The 17567-nt window shown below is 36.8% G+C and overlaps 7 protein-coding genes across 7 annotated transcripts; 3 read left to right on the forward strand and 4 right to left on the reverse strand.

Annotated features, from left to right (window-relative positions):
• The first annotated feature begins 54 nt into the window (after positions 1-54).
• B0P05DRAFT_521010 (uncharacterized protein) lies at positions 55-2458 on the forward strand. The gene is made up of 8 exons (XM_051575825.1): positions 55-500; positions 569-686; positions 733-902; positions 954-1309; positions 1354-1480; positions 1530-1718; positions 1769-1995; positions 2045-2458. The coding sequence occupies exons 1-8, from the start codon at positions 126-128 to the stop codon at positions 2433-2435; spliced, it is 1953 nt and encodes a 650-aa protein (XP_051439666.1). The 5' UTR covers positions 55-125; the 3' UTR covers positions 2436-2458.
• A 193-nt stretch (positions 2459-2651) lies between these two features.
• On the reverse strand, positions 2652-4202 carry B0P05DRAFT_521020 (uncharacterized protein). The gene is made up of 5 exons (XM_051575826.1): positions 3948-4202; positions 3849-3897; positions 3749-3794; positions 3556-3668; positions 2652-3509 (listed from the first exon to the last, which is right to left on the reverse strand). The coding sequence occupies exons 1-5, from the start codon at positions 4036-4038 to the stop codon at positions 2945-2947; spliced, it is 864 nt and encodes a 287-aa protein (XP_051439667.1). The 5' UTR covers positions 4039-4202; the 3' UTR covers positions 2652-2944.
• Positions 4203-6941: 2739 nt separating this feature from the next.
• B0P05DRAFT_521024 (acyl-CoA dehydrogenase/oxidase C-terminal) lies at positions 6942-9452 on the reverse strand. Its single transcript, XM_051575827.1, has 5 exons — positions 9173-9452; positions 9060-9123; positions 8891-9013; positions 8405-8849; positions 6942-8349 (listed from the first exon to the last, which is right to left on the reverse strand). The coding sequence occupies exons 1-5, from the start codon at positions 9325-9327 to the stop codon at positions 7163-7165; spliced, it is 1974 nt and encodes a 657-aa protein (XP_051439668.1). The 5' UTR covers positions 9328-9452; the 3' UTR covers positions 6942-7162.
• A 156-nt stretch (positions 9453-9608) lies between these two features.
• B0P05DRAFT_576618 (Pre-mRNA splicing factor PRP21 like protein-domain-containing protein) lies at positions 9609-11749 on the reverse strand (the record flags this gene model as incomplete). Its single annotated transcript, XM_051581715.1, has 6 exons — positions 9609-9878; positions 9928-10204; positions 10253-10970; positions 11031-11344; positions 11413-11545; positions 11590-11749. 6 exons carry the CDS (start codon positions 11747-11749, stop codon positions 9609-9611), a joined length of 1872 nt encoding a protein of 623 aa, XP_051439669.1.
• Positions 11750-11963: 214 nt separating this feature from the next.
• Positions 11964-14636, reverse strand: B0P05DRAFT_521027 (FAS1 domain-containing protein). The gene is made up of 5 exons (XM_051575828.1): positions 14099-14636; positions 13804-14055; positions 13647-13751; positions 13160-13588; positions 11964-13114 (listed from the first exon to the last, which is right to left on the reverse strand). Exons 1-5 carry the CDS (start codon positions 14574-14576, stop codon positions 12000-12002), a joined length of 2379 nt encoding a protein of 792 aa, XP_051439670.1. The 5' UTR covers positions 14577-14636; the 3' UTR covers positions 11964-11999.
• A 12-nt stretch (positions 14637-14648) lies between these two features.
• On the forward strand, positions 14649-15731 carry B0P05DRAFT_521031 (serine hydrolase FSH). The gene is made up of 6 exons (XM_051575829.1): positions 14649-14810; positions 14853-14942; positions 14995-15107; positions 15150-15183; positions 15225-15510; positions 15562-15731. The coding sequence occupies exons 1-6, from the start codon at positions 14666-14668 to the stop codon at positions 15668-15670; spliced, it is 777 nt and encodes a 258-aa protein (XP_051439671.1). The 5' UTR covers positions 14649-14665; the 3' UTR covers positions 15671-15731.
• B0P05DRAFT_4091 (uncharacterized protein) lies at positions 15592-17542 on the forward strand. Its single transcript, XM_051573683.1, has 3 exons — positions 15592-15916; positions 15969-16433; positions 16525-17542. The coding sequence occupies exons 2-3, from the start codon at positions 15974-15976 to the stop codon at positions 17487-17489; spliced, it is 1425 nt and encodes a 474-aa protein (XP_051439672.1). The 5' UTR covers positions 15592-15916; positions 15969-15973; the 3' UTR covers positions 17490-17542.
• Positions 17543-17567: the final 25 nt, after the last annotated feature.

Genomic DNA, 17567 nt, shown 5'->3' on the forward strand with positions numbered 1-17567 from the left:
ATTTTGCTTAAATAATACATTTATCATTTCCGATTATTAATTGTAACTTAGCATTCGCATGAAAACCATTACACAAAATCCCTTTTTTTTTTCTCGTCCAAACAATCCTGCTTTTCTTTTCTTTTATGTCTAACTTTGCTTTTATTAACCAAGCCAACGCGTCTTCTAAAAATAAAAAACCTTCTTTTGGTGATCTAAAGACTGGACAGAGATTCCCTTTTTCAAATCACCCTGGGCACCATATAGACTTCACAAACCAAGAACTGGGTATTACACCTCCTGGTGATGCTGTTAATGGTGTCCCAGTGTTATCAAATTTCAAAGAATTTGGTTCACTCGATAAAAAGAATTCGTCTTCTGCATTTGATAAAATGGACAGAAAATTGCCTTCTTTTGAACCATTAAGTCAATCTGATTTCCTTTTTGCTCGACCAAAGCCGAAGCATAAGAAACCTATTCGCTTTTCGAGTTCGTTTATTGTGGAAGATATGGTACAAGAGGTAAGAAAGCAATTGAAGATATATATATATATATGTATGTATGTATATATTGAAGGTTATCATTCAAGGCACCTCATAGTGATATTCAGCCAAAACCGTCTGCTTTTTCATTCATGCATGAAAAGACGAGTCCTACACTTTCAACTGAAACTGTCTTTGGTGGAGCTTCCAATGCAGATGTATTTAGTAAGATATGCTGTGATTTTTTTTCTCCACTAATTTTAGAAAAAAGCATTTGAATCCCCTTCCTTATCAAAATCAGTGATCAAGCCCGATAACGAAGTCAAGCTCATCAAAGCCAATGCAAACTGGCAACAAATCAAAAAAGCAAAATCGCAATCAATAGACAATCTCAAGCACCTTTATGACAAACACAAGCAAATCAAAGACACAATGAAAAAAGTAATTGTTTTTTTATTTTATGTATGTGTTATTCAGTGCCTATGTATCTAGTTGGAAGAGAAGATCAAAACCACTGAATTGGACAAGGAAAAAGCATTAGAGGCAGAAGATTATTTGGCTGCCCAGAAACTATCTTTGCAAAAGAAAGAGATGGTGAACACAATGACTGATCTTCAAGAGAACAAGTTAAACGCAATTTATGAATCAATTCAAAAAACATGGAAGCTTCAGTCCAATGTATGGTATCAAGAAGCTGAATGTATTGAACAGTTTGTGACATATCATCAACAAGCCAAGGAAGAACGATTTCGACACTATAATACGTTTGTTGAAGATATGAAACGGAAACACCATGAGAGCATAAGTCGTATGGAAGAACGTCGCTCAAGTCTGGAACAAGCCAAAAGGTACCCTTGAATGTGTTTATACATGGTAAGCTAACTATAAGCAGTGCCATTGTGTTTGATTTAGACATGTGGAATCAAAGCGATGCGGATTTGAATGAAAGAATGGAAGATGTGGTGCATTTAGAAAAAGAGAAAAAGACAAAACTGGAGCAAAAATCAAAAGGATTAGCAGTAAGTTTACCATAAGAGAAACATGTTCTTTCTTACAGACTGCTTTTAGGACGAAATAGATCAACTAAGACAAAGACTAAGAGAATTAGAAAGTCAAAACCAATCCATTCAACATCAAGTCCAGGGATTGGAGAGTGAAATAACGACAAAATTAAAGCCATTTGAACAAGAAGTCAAAGAACATGAACAAGAGTTGGAATCGATTCATAAAAGACAAGAAGAAACAAATGAAAAAGCAGTAAGTCAGAAAGACACACACATAAAAGATGATTTAATCTGTATCCCTAGGAAATGTTGGATACGGAAGAAGAAAGCTTAAGGAATGATATGGCGCATCATAAAGAAGAACAAGATCGTCATCAGCACGATTTGCAATCACTGCAAGATAATATTGAGGCAGCAAAAATAGCTCAGCAAGATGCACAAAAGGCAAACACACAGCTGAATATTATCTTGTCAGACGTGCTTGAAAAAAGAATAAAAGCAAACACACAACATCAGCAACAAATAAAAAGGTGACTCGATAGAAAAAAAAAAAAAGAAGCAAAACTAACAAGACTCTAGAGTATCAAAAACTATTTTTCAAAAGAAGAATTCAATAAAAGAAATTCAGTCCAGAATATATATGCATGAACAAGCATGCATTCAAATTGAAGAGTCTATCAACAGATTAACGAGTCACCTTGGAAGCTTGGAAAAAAGAAAGCAATTAGCTATTCAGAATGGAGAATTTGAAATGGCAGCAGACATGTCAAATCAAATCAAGAATACAAAATCAACCTTGACAAGTTTGAAAGAGAAGAAAGACACTCGAGATGATCTAGAGGCAGATAAACAACGATTGGATCAAGAGAAAAAAGCGTTGATATCTCTTCAAGATGATCTTATCACTCTGGAGACTACATCAAGTAGGTTGGCATGTAAATCATCCATTTTTAATGACCTGAATTTGTAGAAGAAGAATTGCAAGTTAATTTAGAAGGAATCAAATACACATTGACCGAAATTCTAAAGACAAATGACAATGCTGAATTAAATCAAGTCATTCAATGCGAGCTTGATTCTATTCAAGACGAATTGAACGCATCATAACCATTATTTGCGTCGTGACACAAAAGAATATTAAATGAAGTATGGCTTTATTGCAGAAAAAGATGAAGAGCAAAAGTATAGAGAGAGAGAGAGAGAGAGAGAGAGAGAGATAGAAAGAGGCATAGAAAGAGAAAGAGCATATAAAAAAAAAGAGGCATAAATGAACATATGTTTGAAAAAAGATATAAGAAAAAAAGGAGGAGAGGGTCAAGGAAATGAAGGGAATAGCTTTCATAAAAAAAGAAGTGTAAATTTTTTTTTAAAGAAAGGAGATGTTTTTGTTTTCTTCTTTTTTGTATGTGTCATGAATTGAGCATAGATGAATGAGGTATATTGTATGAGTATTTACACTTTTGTTTGTTTGTTAGTGACTCATGTGTAAAACAATGAAACACTGCTGTCTCTTCTGGATGGTAATGAGAGATCTAAAGTTTTGGGCATCATCAATTTAGATAAGCTTGGTAAGACAATTTGGTCTTGACGGTCATAAACCATAGCAGCTGTCCAATTGCTTACTGGTTGAGAAGGAGGTTGATAATAGTAAGAAAATGGTGCATGTGTATATGGCCATGACACAGTTGAAGGAGAAGAAGGGCTGCTGCTGCTGGAGCCATCATCTTGACTTTCGTACAATGATAAATCGGGTGTAGGAGGTGACCAATAAGATGGTGGAGACAAATAAGGCTTGTGTGCGGTGTTACCAAAATAACAGTCTGTGCAAGCACAGGTAGCTGTAGATTGTTGTTGCAATTGTTGTTGTTCTTGAAGCATCACTCGACGTCTTTCCTCAATGAATGGTTGCCACTGAACAGAAGGTCTTCTACCATTGATGGTATGATCGCTCTTCATGTGCTTTGTCAAAATAGTTTTGCGAACAAAACTCTTTGAACAGCCATCAAAGGGACATTTGTAAGGTCGCTTTCCTGTATGCGTACGTCTAAATCAAATTTAGTTGAGTTGATTATTTTTTCTTGTTTGTCTACCTGTGTCGAGCAAGTGAACTACTATCGCTGAAACTTCTGTTGCAATGAGGAAATTCACAAATGTGAGGTCTTTCACCAGAATGAGTACGCATATGCACGGTCAAAGCGGAACGCTATTTAAATAAAATATAAGTCATCTCGGATGAATAAACGGCGTGATTCTATTTTTTTTTTTTTTTTTTTTTTTTTTTACCTGTATGAAACTTTTACCACAGCTAGGTTCTCGGCACTTGAAGGGTCTAGCGAAGATATGAGTCAATTCTGTTCATCGAATAAAATAATATGAGTCTCACCTATCGTTCGTATGAATGCGAGAGTGACGAACAAGATCAGATCGTCGACCTAAAAAAATGCATCAGTATTTTGATTGAAATTCATCTCATTATTTTTACCAAATGTCTTGTTGCAGTCATTAAAAGTGCATTCAAAAGGTCTTTCCAAACTAGGTGCAGTTTCTTGGTGTACAAGTTCAAGAATTTCCATAATGTCGTATCTTATGTAATTGGGTATAACTTTCTTTCTCTCTCAATTTATTTTTATATAAAAAAAGCCGATTGTCAAGACAACGAGCAATTTGAATTAAGAAGAAAAAAAAAAAGAAAAAAAAAAGAGAGAGGGAAATGAAAAGAGAATGAGCGAATATTTATACTAAGATGAGGTATAACTTTTCTTTGACTTCTCCTTTATGAGAAAACTCCTAGATAGTACAACAGAAAGTTTGTGTTTTTCTCCTGTTTAAACGCGTTCACTGTATGATTTTATTTGTCAATCAAGAATAAATTACTATTTGTCATAAAGGTCAGCCTAAGCTTAATAGGGGAATTTTTTTTTTAAAAAAAGGAGTTGTATAGTATAAATTAAAGTTGATGGAAGATCGACCTTATGTGTATAGAACGACATATAATGTCACTTTTTTATCAATTGAATTTGAATCCCCTCAATTCGCTCTATTTATATATATGGTGTGCTTCTTTCCTTATATCAAATTGCCTTTTTTTTTTGTTGCTCTTCCCCCCTTTTAAGAGCAGACTGTCATCGATCGCAGTGCTTGTTTCACATGTTGAATGCGTGTTTACCATCTCTTTGTCTCTTTCTGCTTCGAAATTAACTCCGATAATGTGTGTCTGTTCACTTGTAATTTACTCATGCCGATCACAACCAACTGTTCATTCCAGATCAAGTGATGGATAACGACGAGCCATTCTAATTACGGATCAATCCCGACGATATATTTATTTTTATATCACCGCACGCAATGACAACGATTATAGTCATGTCACCGTGCACAAAATGCTTATTTGAACCATTTGCACTAGACTTGTAATGCAGCACTTGACAACTTGTATTGTGTGCAACTACTGTTGATAACAGTGCTACGCTTCAATATAGACTATAATGTGTATATATAGGAAAACAAGATTTATCGAGAACATGAGGAGCTTGGAGATACCCCATTGCTCCAGATTAAGGAGAAGTTACTCCCTAATCTTTGTGGTGAAGAATAGGATCAAAATAATAATAACCATACTTTGAAAAGAGTAAAAAAAAAAATGCTTAATATCGGTGCACAAATCGATTTACATTAATTGTTATTGTCATTAAAAAAGCAGCATAAAATAAGTGACAGCTTATTCTTCCTCTCTCTCTCTCTCTCTCTCTCTCTTTGCTTTCTCCTTCTCCTTTTCTTACTCTACTCTAGTGGTTAAATACTGGCTTAATGAACTTTATATAGTTTAAATAAATGACTTCTTTCTTTCTATCTTCTTTTTTTTCTAAAGTTTAGCTGTCTCCTTGAATATGTATATTTATACACTGACATGAAGATAATAAGCTTAATTTTATAATATACAAAGAGGGAGATTGTAAGCAAACAGCCCAAAAAAAAAAGAGAGAGAGAGAGAGAGAAGGAAAGCTTAAATGTCAAAGGAGAAAAGAGGAGGGCATAACTCAGTGCTTATCACATTCACCTAATCAGATTTCATGGAGTAGCATTATGCTGAATGGCGTTTCATCATCTAGCTGCATTGTTTAATAACTCAGGATTGAATGCGTATTACAAACCCTCCTATTCTTCTTATGCAATGCACAATGTATGAATTCAATGAGGGTTCTCTTTTGATAACCCAGGAAAAAAGAAAGAGAGAGAGAGAAACCCCTTTGCAGTATAGGATGAAGATAATTTTATTTTGTTATAATAACCATAGTGTTCCTTCTTGTCTCATGTGAGCTAATAGATGTGCGCACAGATGCAACCCAACAAAAAAAAGGGGGTAGAAAAAAGTATAAAGTGTGTAAAGCGTGTGTATCTTGCGATGTCTTGTTTTTTTTATCAATTAATACATAAAAGGGCATCCAAAGGAGAGTAGAAGCCGAAACGCGATTTTGAGAAGTGTAGGTTTGTTACTTTTCCCCTCCTTATCAGAATTTGGTTACCCTCATCTAAATAACACAAAATGAGTAAAACCGATTGTACGGTTAGCCCTGACAATGGCTAAAAAAAATATAAATAAGTACGATACTGTTAGTTTAGTATGTTTAGTTTAATAACGAGCCATTAGGTTAAATATAGATAGATTGCGATACTAATAATGCAAGGCTTTATTATACAATTGGAGGACACAGACCTTTCAGCTAAAATATACAGCCCAGACTTTTTTCTGAAAACTCTATTTTCATAAAGACACAAGGAAAATGTCACTTTCTTCATGTGGGTGACACGATTATTTCATTCGTGTAGCCTGTTATAATAACAATGTCTATTCTTGTCAAACTGGCCGATAGGCATTTGAAGCTTAGAATGGTTTATAGTGCATTCCCAGAAAAAAAAAAAAAAAAAAAAAAAAAAAAGAGAAATATCACAGACACAGACCATACTGAATGCTTCAGGATGAATTAAAAATAAGCTTGAAAATACCTAAACCTAGCCAAATAGAAATCCAATACTTTAGTAGCTTGTCCAAATACACTCAGCTGGAGCAACTTCATGTGCCGAAAAAGCAATTTTTTGACCAAAAAATATATTGCATATCTCAGGGATATGGTTATTTGCTACCGTTTGAATGTGCCCCAATGGCATTTTATACAAGGTATTTTAGAGTTGACATGCAAAACAACAAATGACTTAAACTTCTTGCATAAACTCAATATTAACTACTCAAAGCAGCCTGCTTTTTATCGAAGTCATGCTTTATGCACTGAGCACTTTAAAAAAAAAAAGCGTTAGAGACATTGTTGATTAGCGATGGACAAGCGAACTTGACTTAATTCATGTGTTTTATTTACATATTAATCTCGATTGTGATACTACACACATACACACATACACACACAAGGCGTGGATGAAAGAAGGAAGAATTTGTACAGACTTCTTCTTTATTGACGTAGTTCTCGAATCATAAATATGCATCTTCTCTCGGATATTATGTTGCCGTTGATTTCTGAGAAAAAAAAAGACGATAGCTTTTGCAAGGTATTTTTTCAAGTCTCATCAATGCTTTTCAGTTTTTTTTCTCTCTCAAATTAAAACATAGATCAGTAAAAATAACTAATAGGCCTACGTACTCTAAAGAAAAAAAAAAGACGTTCATTGTTTATTTGAAATAGACATTCAAAATTTAGAAGCAATTTCAACATGTTGTATTTTGTTCTTGAACTGCTTGTGAACAAAAGGCTTGATGTTTTCTTCGTAGCCATCTACCACAAGTGTATGATTTAATGGCTCGTCTTCTGCCATCTTGGTCATTGCCTCATAAACTCGACCATCATAGCGGCCCAAAGCAGAATGCAAGTAATAGTCAGGTAATGCAAAAGCATCCACAAGACCTACCGCATTAGGACGCACTTGATCCAATAAATCAATCACTTGTTCTTTCAACATTACACTCTGTTGAGCTGATACATAGCCTGATAATAAAAAGTTTGAGAGTTCCTTCTCCATGGTATGTAAGCTAAACAGAGAAGCCAGTGCCTTGAGTACTTGAAGCATGGGTTTGTGCTCAGACAGTGTGAGCGCATGATCGTTCTGAAGTGTCACTAAAAAGTTACGCACCAAAATAAACTGGCAATGTGCCTTAGAGATACGGCTGATCTCAACCAACATGGAGTTCCAGGAACGGCCATGACGATCCATCTGTTCAGCTACCTGAGCAATACCATAAGCAGCGCGGAAACCGAAAGCAGACAAGATCAATTCGGGATGAAGGAAATCTCGAGCAGATAAAGCGGGGCACTTAGCATGGGGGTTTTGAAGATAGTGTGTTAAATAAGTGATGGTAGGGTTGTATTCAGAAGGTTCTGCTTTGCCTGCAACGACATTTCGGAATGTCTTGAGCAAGTAACGGGCTGTTTGTTGCGTCAAGATGTAGTTATCGCCTTCCCATGTGACATTGGGTAAATAGTCTTGGTAAAACATGCCTAGACCAGAAAACATACTGTAGCCGTGCCCACCACATGCGCGCCTGCAATCCTCGATGGCTTCAACGGCCATGGTTGTTGTTAAACTCTTGAGACCTGAAGAACTAGCATGAAGATCAGCCAAAAGCCCAAAATTTCCTTGCTGCATGGCCTTTTGATTTAAATCATAAAGGTGCAACATTTCTCGACCTGTAAAGAAACAAGCATAGGCAGTAGCCACAATAGGCAGTAGACGGTATTGTTGCATGGAATAATCGAGAACTGGCGTCTCAATCACCTTGCTGTCCCACTTCTTGGGATTAGCAGCATCAAAAAACTGTTGGCGTATAGTAGAATAACGCACAGCAATTGTAGTAGCTCTTGCAAGAGCGTATCGAACACCTAAGTAAATTTAGACATGAATTTTTCTTTTGTTTTTATATCCAGAATACATTACCCATCACAATATTGGCACGTACAAACACCATCGTACCGTAAGAAAGTTTAGCATTAGGGGGTTTACTATAAGCACCGGTACCAGGTTGAACTTGAGAGTACTTGGCCAAGAAAGCAATATGAGGTACACGATAACGATCAAACATGATGAAGCCATTATCAGTAGCATTGAAACCAAATTTGGGTCCAACATCACCTACAGTAATACCAGGCAAAGGTCGATGGTCCTTCAAACTACGGATTTGAACACAGAAAGGATGTGGTCCAAGATCTTTTCCGTCTGTTATAAGGCGTGCCATAACAATAGCATGATTAGCTGCTTTTCCTAGGCCACCAATCCACCATTTAGAAGCAGTCAATGTGGGAGAATGGATTTCGAATTCGTTTGTTTCAGGAAGATAAGTAGCAGTTGTCTCCAAGCCTTGTACATTGGAACCATGACCCAACTAAAGTGTTAAAAAAAAATTTTTTTTCCTAATTAATTTACCTCTGTCTGAGCATAGCAACCAATGATTTCGTTCCTTAATGCAGGTTCAAGAAATAATTCCTTTTGTTCTGGTGTCGTTTGGTCTTTTAAGGTAGGAATAAACATATTGTAATGAAGAGAAAACTAAATATAACATTAATTTTGTTGAAGCAAGACGAACACAACTTACAGGTGTAGATTGATCATACAAAAAGTTTGCAATCTGAGCCTCTTCTTCAGTCCAATGGTGCTCTCTAACAAGATACATTGTCAATGAATGATATACACTTTTCTTTATCATACCTGACAAGTTCAGCTAATCGTTTATCTTTCTGTAGACCAGTCGAGACTTTCTCTTTACGACTTTGGAAATAGCGAGTTGATTTGTCAAAAGCAGGTTCTTTTTCAATGACCTGTAAGATACGGTTCATTTTATTAAGCCATTCTTCAGTATACATAAACTTGGAGAGATGTTCAACATTAAAACTCGTTTTTTCTCTTTCTGCAGCCAAAAGTGCTTTTCCACCCGGTCCTCTGGGTTTGAGGTTAGGAAACTTAATTGGTAAATGATTGTTCAATGTCATTGAAAAAATGCAAAAAAAAAAAAAAAAAAAAAAAAAAAAAAAGAGACAGAGCTCTCTTTTATAGTAAACGCATTACATTTCGTGGGAATAGGATTAAGTAAAATCAATCTTGTCAGCAGGAAAAAAAAAAAAGACATATATATATTTAGAAAATTTTATCTCTTTCTAACTTCAAGTAATAATGCCATGCCTGGACCAATACCATAAAAACTTAAGGTCTTGCTGTTATTCAATACTGTGTTTGAAGGTCCTATCATGAGTTTTTGTTTACCAGCTGGCATACCTAATTGTGAAGCAATACGATCTTTTACAGTCGAAATCAAAGTATTTGGTAATAAACCACTGATGGTCACATTAGCACCTGTCAAATTCCATTCAGGTTTATCAGGGATATTGGGTGTTTGGATCAGAATAGGGAATGTAGGCTATATAACAACAATAAGATCCTTGCTTCTTATTTTCGCCAAAACTTACATCATGAGGAATTGGCCATTCAGGCTCTTCTAGACGAGGTTTCTTTTCAGGCCCTGTCTCTGCTTCTTCTGCTTTTCGTACAGCGGATGTGGATGATGGAGGAGGAGGTGGTGGTGCAACAGCAGAAGCAGGTGGAGGTGTATTGTACATACCAGGCACTTGGTTTGCAAATGTTTGCTGTTGACTAGGTGTATAATATTGAGGTGCTGAATAGGCTGTAGGAGGTGGGTATTGTACAAAAGGTTGCTGTCCTGGGATTTGAGGACCAATGTCGTCTCTAAAAAAAAAGCATGAATAACAGTCTATCTAACATAGGTAAGCCTACCCAACCACTTTCTTATGCATATTAGCAATTTGTTCTTCAATGCTTGTCTTTTGTGCTCTTTGGTTAGCTAAACCCATAGTAGCAGTATGACCATCCCAGATGATACGATCCTTCTTTTTGGCTTCTTCTGCTTGTTCACGAATACGCTTATTGGCATCTGCTTCATCAGAGCCAAAGATATCGGGACGCAAACCAGAGATATTCTTAAGGATCTTGGCCACATCATTACCTTCTTGTAACAAGTTACTTTCTCTCTGTTTAGCTTCCATGGCCATCTTTTGTTCTTTCCATTTAGGATCGAGTAGTTCAATACGCATGTGTTCTGCCATTTCGGCTACAGGGATAGCATGACCACAACGAGGACAGACTTCAGTAGGAACAGCTGCCTTGATAGGTGCTGTACCCAACAATTTAGGCTTATAATCTGTACGGATCTTGATAGGTGCTGAAGTATCGGGAATCTTGGGCTTAGGTACTGAAGGAGCAACAGGCTGAGCACTTTCATCGTCGGATTGATCCATGTCCACATCTTCGACTTCTTCCGCTTTAGAAGGAATGATTTCAGCTGGCATCGCAGCCAACCGCTTTTGAGCCAAAGACATGCTTTCTAATTCAGCTAAACTCATAGGTGGTGGTAATTCAGCTTGTTCATCTAAATCTGTGAATTCGACCGTCTCGACAATAACAAAATCATGCCAATCAATACTGGCATAAGCAACTACATCTCCATCAGCTCTATGTTCTCATTTTTTTAAAAAAAATTTTTTTTTTTGCTTACTTCTTTCTCTTTCATCTTCATCACTCTTCTTTTTCTTTTCAGCTTCTTGATATGCAATCCATTCAACACGCTCTTTGACACGTTCTAAAATGTGTTGTTTATCGTCCTTGTTGGCATTTAGTTTTTCTGGCAAGTCCTTGGGCGGTAAAAAGACTTTGGTGTACTGTTTAACAAGTTCAGTAAAGTAAGGAAATAAGCTGTGAGAAGGACGCAAAAAATCAAATTGATAGTTTCTCGATTCACGTTGAGCGAGTTGGTTGATAAAGGCACGACCATTACGCGCAGCAAATTGAGCTGTTAGTTTCATTATATCTCTAGAAGAAGAAGAAAAAAAAAGAGAGAGGAGGGTGAGTGAGCGTGTTTGGTGTATCGTTTGCATTACAAATCTTGTGCAGACATGGCTGGCATAAGTGCTGAGAATTCAAATGGTTCAGGTTCTTTAGGTGCTAAATGAACAGGTTGTTGTGGTTGTACTTCCATAGGTCTCTCTTGCAATTGAGTACCAGGTTGTGGTGCTATAGCCAAGTAAGTATATATAAACACACATATTCTATTTTACCTCTTCCTTCTTTTACTTCTTGATATTTAAATCGATAGTATGCATAGTAAGGATCATTAGGGTTTAAGAAATTGAATCGACCGTCTTTGTTCGTTTCACGAATATGGTTTTCAAGTTCTGGCCCCTTTGTAGCCAAGTTGGCTGCAGCCTTGTCAATCATTTCTAACAAGGATAAGTCAACGTGTCAACGTGTCTATTTCAAGCCTACTTCGAATGTCTGGAGGAGGATAAATAATACCAGCTACTGCAGGACCATCACTTGAATGGCCATTAGGCATACGTTGATCGACTTCCATAGCAGACATAATGGATGAAGAAGAAGAAAAAAAAAAAAAGTAAAAAAAAACACCGCTTTTTTATACGGACTCAATGTGTGACGTTGATCTCCAAAAAAGAAATAAGAGGAATTTTTATTCTTCATGAAGACTCTCTTCTTGAATGGTTTGGTATCCAGCTCTCTTCCATCGTTTAAATAGAACAATACTACCTACTAATATAACAAGGCCAAATACAAATGATATCAAACTAACAGTCACAAGAGACCAAATCCAAGGCAATCCAAAGGCACCTCTTTCAAGCGGGAAAAGGACAGCATCAATTTCCATCACACCGCCACTTCGATCTCCTGTGCTGACATGACCCATATCGAGCACACGAGCATGAACACCATAAGGCTCTCCCTTGACTCGAATGATGGTCAGTCCATACCCCATTTCACGCACAACAATCTTATCTCGGTCAGAAAGCAATGTACTATATTCTTGATCCCCTAACAGAGGATGAAGAAACCATGGTTTGCGACCACTGGATTTAGGCACAATATGCAATCGAGCTATGCGTTCAAGTTTAGTCGTATCGTTCCATAACGACTCAAGATCAATGTGCTCGAATGCCTTGTCTGTAGGTGCAAGCAGGAAATTGTCAGTCATGTCCAATTGATCCAACAAGTTGGTTCGCTTGAGAATGTTGAACATGATATTGGCATTGATGCCCTTGAGTAAGTTGCGATGGGTAACGTTGACACAGTTGGGGATCTGCAAATGATCAATTTTATGAACAACACCATTAGACACAATCATATTCGACTGCTGAATCATGCCATGTTCATCTAATGCATTGTCTTGAGATTCTGTGTCTGTGCCAATCCAAACAGATCTGTCTGGATTATTGCCATTAATAATAAGGGATTCATTGGCTAATGTAGTCACTTGAAGCACGTCACCTTGAAGGTCATGATAGTAAAGAGGAAGAGTAGCAGCATGAAACAAAAGTACATTTTGAAGATCTGTTCTGCCTGTAGGATGAACAAGATAACGAGACACAAGTCCCAGATTCTTAAAGGCTTGATTAGTAGGCACAAATAAAGTAATCGCTTTGGCTTTCTTGATCTGATCAACAACACCAGACACATAAAGAGTAGCAATAAACGTAGATAATTCAAGGTCAACAACCAGGCGAGAAAAGATGTCCATGGGCAACACAAGTGGATCAGAAATACGGTAAATGACATTTCCCTCGATAGACACTGATACAGTATAAATTAAAGATACATAAGCATATGCAGACTTACTGTCAACCCCAATCACTTTGGAATAGTCACCAAAACGAATAGATTTAATGAGTGATTCCAAGACAGGATCATCTTTTGATTTTCCAATACTGACAGACAGTCTTTGTGAGTCATTATAGAGTTGTGTGGCATTATATTCTGTCTTGAGAAGCTGTCCATCTGAAAGATCAGAGGGATTATAAGCACCTTGTACAAGATGATAACTTAGCCATTGCACTTTTTGATTGTTAGGAATACTGTCTTCATCAATCACTTCATTTGTGGGTGCTAAAATAGTGACATTGTTTGTTCCTTTGTTTAAGAACCTTCCTAGTCCATAAGCATCAATTAAAGAGACAAACTTGGTAGCATTTAGCCCAAACAGATACTTTCTTGTATCAAACACAATTGAATCTGCATAAGGCAAATCATTCAAGATGTGAATGGCACCTATAAAAAAAAAAAGAGGAAGTTATAGACGCTTATTTTAATGCTCTCTATTGTATACCATTGGCAGCTAGAATGTCTTTTTCAATCACTTTGATGCCATTTATACTCACTTGGTTATATTTATTCACAGAGATCTTGACATCTTCACCTGATTCAGATGTGTCTAACAAAATTAGGTAAATAACAAACAAATATGAAGCACAGCCTGTACTTACAGTTTGTTTCATCTTGAGGATGGTTATCGAAAAATACCGCTTGAGGAATAACAAGGTATTTTAATGCGTGTTGAAGATCATCAAGACCATGCTTGGATATTAAATAGTCTTGTTCAACATGACTGAACCTGTCCAATAGATACTTGGCAGACACAAATACAGTAAAAGGACGCTTTTCTTGAACAAGTCGATCTAGACCTGTCTTTTTCCAAAGGCCGTACAGTTTGCTGTCATAGATTGGGACTAATTCAGCTGGAATAGAATGAATACCATTCACTTGTTTGTTGTTACCTACATATCATCTTGGGTGGTTCTAATACACGATCAACCACATTTAGAGTCGTGTTTCTATTCACAAAGACATCTTTATCCTTAATTCTTGCTTCATTTACATGGTAAAACATATCAAAAGTGGCAGTAATCTTAAGTTTCTGTCCTGTTGGTTTATCTCCTAATAAACCTGGTCTTAGATAACTTGTTTCGAGTACTTGGCCATCATTAAAATCCTTTGTTGTGTATTGATAAGGAAGTAAATGATACAGTAAGATATCTTTTGTAATAGAAGGTCCTTTGTATTTCTCAAATGCAGCATTATCAGGAGCAAAGAATGTGCCTTCTTCCAGATTATTGATCATTGGTATTAAGCGTGTGTATTGTAAATGCCTGATAAGGGTTGAAAAGCGAGCATCTTCTGATAAGACATCAATAATCGTTTTATAGGCATGTACAGTTGAAAATAGCAGTAATAACAGCAGTAAAAAAGAGTTATTCATGACGAATAAAAGAGAAAAGAAACAAAAACGATCATGCGGTGTATCTGTTTTGATATCATGAATTCAACTTCCGATTCGAATCAAATCTAATGATGTTAGAACCACCTTCCCTTTTGGTTATGGCTTCTAACAAGTTGAGGATATTGTGCCTTCATGGATACACACAAAATGGAATTATGTTTCGTAAAAAGACAGCTGCTGCACGTAAAAGTCTAGAAGGCATTGCTGACTTGAGTAAAGTTATGATGGTATCATGATGATATTGACAGATCTTAGTTTACATTACTGCACCTCATCATATTAGTCCACCTACTTTTGGCATCTCGGAAAGACAACAACAAGAGGAAGAAGAAGAAATATCTGAAGGTAAATGACAATGGTAGACTATATCTTTGATATATATATATATATATAAAAGAACACAAGCCATATGGATGGTGGTATTCACCTAAATACAAGCCAACAAAAGACAATTTCTTTATTGGATTCAAAGAGTCTGTTGAGTACATCAAACAAGTATTGATAAAAGAGGTAAGATACATCATGGTCATACTTGTTCTTATTCAATTTAAGGGTCCCTTTGATGGTATTCTAGGCTTCTCACAAGGTAAACAAGATGATCTAGGGGTATAATAATAATAATAATAGGTGGTTGCTTTGCTGCTCTTTTAACTCATATGTTACAAGACAGAAACTATTTCCCAGACTTGATTCCCCCTTCTTTTAATCATGCACCTTTTCAATTCTCAATTATCGTTGCAGGATTCAAGCCAACTATGCAAGAGGCAACTAACATCATGTTAACCAAACAGAATAAGGTTAAAACGCCCAGTTTGCATTACATTGGTGAATTGGATACACTTGTCTTGCCAGAAGCCATGAATTCACTATCAGAAGCCTTTGTCAAACCTACTGTTTTCCGTCATTCAGGAGGGTAATGTTGATAGTACAAAAAAAAAGACAGTATCATGAACATATCCCTTAGGCATTATCTTCCTTCCACTGCTGCGAGTTGCAAGGCATTGGCCAAGTTTGTCTCTCATTTTACACCAATCACATCACAGGACAAACAGTCACAACACTTGCTCATCTGATGGCTTTGAGAGAAAATTTTTTTTTCTGTATAAAAGACAAATACGAGTTGTTTTTCTGCTGCTATTAAACAAAGTTTCCTTTGGTGCTCCGATAACTCTTTTTATTAAAGAGATACTCCGTTACTTTACTCGCAAAAGCGTAAACACAAAAAAGACTTGCTATTCTTTACTTGTACACAAAAGAAAACCTTATTACAGTAATCCTATATTCTTTCCTTCTTTTTGACATAAGTTATTCTTCCTAAGGTATTATGTAAGTGTATACAAGTATGTCTGTACTTTATACTTATCAGAGTAGAAGCTATGCAACAATTTACACCCTATTTTCCTGGTTATGACGCTACTCAGCAAGCACAACAAGCACAAGCACCTAATGGTCCACCTCAAGAACAAACGCCATTAGCCATGAACGGTCAAAGTATTGCCATCTACAGTCCTATGCCTGCCTTACCCGTCTTGAGTCCAAAGACTGCTGATAGTCCTTCTCAAGCTGGTGACCTTGGTGCTCATGGTAAGCCCAAGAGAAAGCAAGTCAAGAATGCTTGTGGTAAGTGGAACAAAGTCTTTGTACACGATGACTTATTTTCATCTTTTTTCTTCTTCTTTGAAGTCAACTGTCAAAAGGCTTGTAAAAAGTGTGACGTTGGAAGGCCTTGTCAAAGATGTATCAAGTATGGCTTAACAGAAACATGTGTTAATTCAGTTCGCAAGGAGCGTAAGAAGGGTATTAAGCGTGGTCCTTACAAGAAGAGAAACAAGAATGGTAAGTGATATTCAATTGTGTGTGTGTGTGTGTGTGTGTGTGTGTGTGTGTGTGTGTGTGTATATATATATACTAATAGTGGTCTTTATAGGTGTTGAAAGTGCTCCTTCTTCTGGTGCTTCTACTCCAAACATGGCTTCTCCTATGCCTAATCCTAACATGTATGTTCAAAACAGTACTGCTGTTCGTTCCAACAACGCAATGCCTATGCATTATCAACCTTTCGCTCAAGAACATTACGGTGCTTATGGCTATGTGAACAGCAATCAAATGATGCCTCAGGCTTATATGGTGCCTACTTCACTCTCACATGTTTATCCTTCTAATCCTCCAGTTTTGACTTATCAAGCTGCTATGAACATCATTTCTCCTCAACAACAACAACAGCAACAACAACAACATCAACAACAACAACAACAACAACAACAACAACAACAACAACAACAACAACAACAACAACAACAACAACAACAACAACAACAACAACAACAAGGTATCAATGATACTTATAGACCTCAAGAATCTATTCAACAACAAGGTACCGAAACCAACACGACTGCAGATTCTTCTCATGCCACTACACCTTCTACTAATCCTGCTCCTGGTGCCGTCACCACTACTACTGAAGGCAAAACAGAAGAAGACGATGATGATGAAGGATCTAAATTGAACATTCTTTCTCAACTCTGCAGTGCTGTTTTGGATGGTAACGAAAACAAGCAAGGATCCAACACGGCCAACACGAATCACACTGAAAAGTTGGAAGAATCACACCAAAACACACCTCCTCCCAGTCGTCCTCATTCTCGAGAAACTTCTCATGACAATGGCACTCCTGCAGTCACTATGCCCGGACCCAATTTTGGTACTGATTCACCTCATACTTACATCAACGGTCATTTAACCCATCGTCCTACCAACACTACTAACAGTGGTGCCAGTACACCTAATACAGCTGCTTATGGTACACCTGGATCTTCTCCTACTGATTCACCTCTTAATTTAAAACCTCAAGTCTGGAACTCAAGCAACCCAGGTACTCCTACTGAACAATAGATGATACTTTTTTTTTCTGTAAATATAAAAAAAGAAAATAATAAAAAAAACAAAATAATCTGTTTTAAAAATATATAT

Source organism: Gilbertella persicaria (genome assembly GCF_025201335.1).
Source record: "Gilbertella persicaria strain CBS 190.32 chromosome Unknown B0P05scaffold_1, whole genome shotgun sequence".
In the NCBI taxonomy this organism is placed as follows: Eukaryota; Fungi; Mucoromycota; class Mucoromycetes; order Mucorales; family Choanephoraceae; genus Gilbertella; species Gilbertella persicaria.